Genomic DNA, 5118 nt, shown 5'->3' on the forward strand with positions numbered 1-5118 from the left:
GCTTCAACCTTTTGAGACAGCATCGTATGGTGCCGCAGTGGAATCATCCGCCTCGGCATTACACCACTCATTCTGGTACTTTTGCACCACCTGGAGCTGACCCCCTGTCACAAATGAACGAAAAAGACCAAAAATTATATCAACATGCTCCTCACGATGATTAACAGAAAAGAATAACGATTTACACACAACCCATACGCCACAAACGCGAACAAGGGAAAGCATGCACGGACTCATTACTTCCCACACCGGCAACAAGGGCAGTCGACCCTTTACTTACGCAACACAATAGAGGCACAACACTGCGAACAACCTTAGCAGCAAACATACACTTCAAGGCATCCCAACATCTCTGATTAGATTCCAGCAGCGTTAACGCGGCAAAACCGTTGCGCCGAACTGTAATATAGACTCTCACAAGAGACGCGATCTCCTGTCAATGACGGCACACAACCACACATACACACACACACACACTAAACACAGGTAACATTACGGTTTCCATTGCAATCCATCATGCACAAAACGCAACCGTAGCTCCTCTTCACGACAATACCCCACCATACCCTTTACTACCTCACTCAACCAAGAAAGAGCATAAGGCCAACAGAATAAAAGACAGATGACAACCACAAAACTCTCTCAAAAAAAAAAAAAGAAGAAGAAAGGAGCATCATGGACACACGCCTGCACCTTTATCCCACCTCATGTGATCCGCTCATCTAAGTGTGCTCCCTTATGTGAGTCACACACTAGTTAACAAAAACTTAATTTCTTTTTTTTTTTGCGGTAAAATTAAAATACGAGTCTTTTCCCCCTTTCCACCTGTACAGACAAACGTCTGAAGAACTCAAAAGAAACAAAATAAAATCGCGTTTAACATACGCAATATTTTCCGTTATGCGCCCTTTGTGCGAAGTATCCCACCTGTACAGCACCACAGGTCATGGCCTTCCGTCTTCTTCGTTGAACTATACTGTCACCCAGGGGGGAAGTTAGAACAGTTGTATTACCTTCATATGTTTCACATTCTCTACAACAAACTTAAAGAAATAAAAAGAGGAGACCATATAAGTAGTGAAATCTGTGTTACTGACGTCAGTGGTTCATAAACAGTAATATTTAAAAACATCGCCACAGAAAAACACACAAACACGTTTACCGTCGATTCGTATCACTGCAACCTCCCTCTTTGCTGTGAGCCTTGCGCTCACGTCTTCACAGAAGAAGGCTTTTCGCTTCCTTTCCCTCGGCGTCTCTGAGAGCAAAAAAGGTCAGCAATCGAAAATTTGCGTTGTGTGTTTGTTTACCTCTGTAACGCGCCCTTCCCTTCAAATGTTTGTATAATTATCCAGTAATCAAGTCTCTAGCAATGAAAAGGCAGTTATTCGAGCATAGAATCATGAAGGTGTCACCCAAATGTCGTACACGGGTCTCAAAACGGATGTTAACAACGGGGCTAAAGCTAATTTATTTAAAACCTGTCGCAGATCACCGTGATGGAATACAACTATATGCCCTCATTCAATATCCATATCCGCAAAGAAGAATATGCCTAAAGTCACCAAATACATCCAACAAAAATCGTTGCTACAACCAAAATATGTGATGGAGAGATAGAAGGCTCTTCCTATAATTGGGATGAATGCACCAACGTCGGCACCGCACAACTTTTTCTCACTTTACCAGCTCGTCATCGCCTTAAAAAACGAATCCATCGTACACATCATTACCGCGGCCTTTTTAGATCTGAAAAGAACACAACTCACCGCGCCGCAGCCACTCAAGTGACCTCGAATAACACCCTGCCCCCCCCGCCCTGCACGCCTTGGAAAGCTGTAAGGCGCAACACTGGCACTTTTATACAAAAGTAGTGTTTACCGTGCATACGAATCATTTTCTCTTTAATTACGGCGGAATATCGACCAGCAACAAACGGCACTGAAGAAGTGGGAATAAAACAAAAAGGAAAGAAAACATAGCTTTGCTGGCGAGTAAGGTGTGGTTTGCTAACTCTCATGCAGCCCGCCACACTGCGCATTCCCAGGGTTAAAGACGATATGCATATTACGCCCCGGAGCAACCCAACAACATCCAGGGCACATGTGTGTTTCTCGGAGAGTAAGGGCGGGCAAATATCAAACTGCATACCGTGGGGCTCGCAAGAAGCAATGTAAGATAATACAGCCCGTCGTGGGTACAGCACGGCATCACCAGTGACTTCCACAAACATGATCTTCGCTCCAGAAGAAACGCTAACGGCAGTTTTCAAGCGCATATATCCCTCTACATGATCACTTTTTTCGATACCCCTCCGCCGAGAACCCTTGTCTTTATTAATCTCAGGGAAAGAAAACAGTAAGAACTTACTTATACTTCTCAACAACTGCCTTGATCACGTTGTAGTCCCGCACGAGCGCACGAGTTAGCAGGTACACCTCTCAGCACAACTAAAATGTCCTATGTGGGGGGAAGTTGGACTTTTGAACGGCTTTCCTCTAGTAGACTTTCACATAAATATCCCGCTTAATCTATACATTCACTTACCCTGTCGCTTGTTTTTTTTTTGTAGAAACAGGCAACGGCTATGCTTGCTAATGGTGAACAAAAATTTTGTAGTCGTACAGATATAATTATGAGGGTAAAGCATCAAGTAACCACCTTCCACGAACAGAGGAACGCAAAGCAAAAAATAGAGAGGAAGAGTAAGGTGGTAAATCTCCATAAGCAGGAAAAGATAAAGTCGTTCGTTTCCGTAATTTCATTAGAGGATTCCACGTTAAAATACGAGTAAAACAAATGGTGAATGCTAACGAAAATCGAGCGATAGTTAACAAGTTCAGAAAAAAGTAGTAAACTGTGTGTCAGTTCGCTCTCCCGCTTAGGTGTAAACGTAAGTATCTCAGTTAAACAAATTAAGATTAGCAAAAGCTGACTGCTAAAAACGAACCCTCTCTATCCCGTCGGACGGAAGATGAAGAAAACGGTCGGTGCCATAACCATCAATGGAAACCACTGATATATCCCCCCCTAAAACCTTGGCTGCACAGTAAGCATATGGTAGACGTATGGGACTATGTGTCCATGTTTTAGCGAGTTTCAACATGTCATCCGTGCACTTGTACGCAAACCAATATTTCAACACGTGTCGGGCAAGATGAAGGGGCATCCCGCCGGCAGTATCGGAAACACGGACACTAAACTGCTCATTGGCATTGCGTTGAGCAATAGTGATCACAACTGGCGTGAATGGTATTCCATACTTTTCCTGCCGTAGAACATTAGCCTGAATGGCATCGTCAATTAACGCAGATAAAATATCATACGTAATGTATGGAATCCCAGATAGCGTTGCATCAGGATCTACAGCTACACGGAGCTCAATACCCAACTCACTGTAAGACGCCCTTGCAGAACGTATCGCGCACTCTACTAGTTTTATTAATGAGCATCGTTGGCATATTTGTCCAACAAAGCTCTCGGGGTCGTGGTCAAAATACATGGGAGCTGTAAGCTTCTCAGAGTACCGTGGTTCCACCCGCAAAATTTGCGTCGACAACTGAACATAATTTCCCACGAGAAAACGCAACCTCACACGACCCATACAAAATTCATCGAAGAACCGTTGAAGCTCGTCAAATGTTTCGGTAAGGAGGTCATCGGAGTGAGAGTGTTCATCCCACCTTTGGCGCTCCCCAAGTTCGTGCATGCCCTCGCTAAGAAGTGCGCTCACGTTGTAGTGCCTCAAAAAAAGACGTCTAACTAGTGTATCAAATTTCAGAGCGCCCTCAGCATCGACTGGAGCTTTCGTACTCCTCACATCATGGAAACTCCACTCATACCACCTGCGTAGTTCCTGAATAGAAGGCATCTGAGACAACCCCACACATGCATGACTAAGTGCGCGGGCCCGCTGTGCAACACGTACAAGATACTCTCTGTGAATTAATCGGGCGTGTGAATATAGATCCTCATGCGTCCTTATGTGCACCATATTACGAAGTGCTAACGTTTGAACCATTTGAACGGCATAATATTGATTCAGTTCTACGAACTCCTCGGACGTCAAAGGATCCTTCGCCACTACATTGATTTGGTTTGCTGTTTCTTGGCGCTTCCTAGCTAGAGCATCAGCAGCGGTCGCAACGCTTGGCAACGTCGCCTGAACCGCATCTCGAAAAGCCTTGAGATCAATAATCTGTTTTTCAATAAAGTCCAGTCGGTGTATAATGTCACGTAGTTGGGGACTCAGTTTTCGTCCATAACACCGAAACATTTTCTTTACCTATATTCTTGCGACACACATGGAAAATAAAGATGTAATGAGAATAACAGTCACATCAAGGACACATACCATACCACATCAAGGGCTCCTCGAAATCCTAAATTAATAAATATGCGCAGCGGTAAAGAGGGTTACAGGGGTTGAAGCACCGTGTCCCTCAGCTCTTGAAATATTTGAGTCGTCCACGAGGGGAATATACTTCCCAGAAGTGAGCATTAGCAAATCTGGGGCAAAAATAGCACAGCGTGATTGCAGAGCCATGAAGAATATAGAAACATCACGCCTCGTTATAGGAAAGTCTCTAACGGAGGGATAAATAGGTTATGATAAGCTTGTTAATCAGTCTATGCGATACATATGTAGCAGAAACTTAACGTTGCCTCACGCCCGCACGAAGAGAGTAGTGCAGCGTAGCATAAACAGTGACTATGTATTAGACACCCGTTAAAAATAGGGGGGAAAAAGAAGCGCCACCACTACAATCGCTACAAACACCTTTTTTTCGTCTTATCGTTTCACCCATCAATATAAAGGTCGAAAAATGTCACCATCAGCAACGCAAGAGGAACAACGGCTCCACCGTGAGCAACTCTATACGCGCAGCACCATGCAGCGGAGCCGACCCCGTACCAACTAAAAATCAAGCGATCGACCGAGTCCTATCACCATATGCACCGCACCCGGAGGCCACGAGATGGGTAGCCGGCAATGTCAGCTCCGGGCAGTGATTGCATCAAGGGTCACCACTCTGGATGTCGCTGCAAAGTTCATTTGGTCGAAACAGCAAGTTTTTTTTTGAAATTTTCTTCGTGCCTTCGGGAGAGTTTCCCCCC

General features: G+C 44.7%; 2 protein-coding genes across 2 annotated transcripts; both read right to left on the bottom strand.

The window, feature by feature from the left end:
• Positions 1-1783: 1783 nt before the first annotated feature.
• On the bottom strand, positions 1784-2278 carry TEOVI_000495200 (uncharacterized protein; the record flags this gene model as incomplete). Its single annotated transcript, XM_067221785.1, has 1 exon — positions 1784-2278. One exon carries the CDS (start codon positions 2276-2278, stop codon positions 1784-1786), a length of 495 nt encoding a protein of 164 aa, XP_067077886.1.
• Positions 2279-2938: 660 nt separating this feature from the next.
• On the bottom strand, positions 2939-4276 carry TEOVI_000495300 (pyruvate dehydrogenase (lipoamide) kinase, putative; the record flags this gene model as incomplete). Its single annotated transcript, XM_067221786.1, has 1 exon — positions 2939-4276. One exon carries the CDS (start codon positions 4274-4276, stop codon positions 2939-2941), a length of 1338 nt encoding a protein of 445 aa, XP_067077887.1.
• Between the last annotated feature and the right edge of the window lie 842 nt (positions 4277-5118).

Source organism: Trypanosoma equiperdum, assembly GCF_001457755.1.
Source record: "Trypanosoma equiperdum strain OVI genome assembly, contig: ctg_1480, whole genome shotgun sequence".
Taxonomy (NCBI): domain Eukaryota; phylum Euglenozoa; class Kinetoplastea; order Trypanosomatida; family Trypanosomatidae; genus Trypanosoma; species Trypanosoma equiperdum.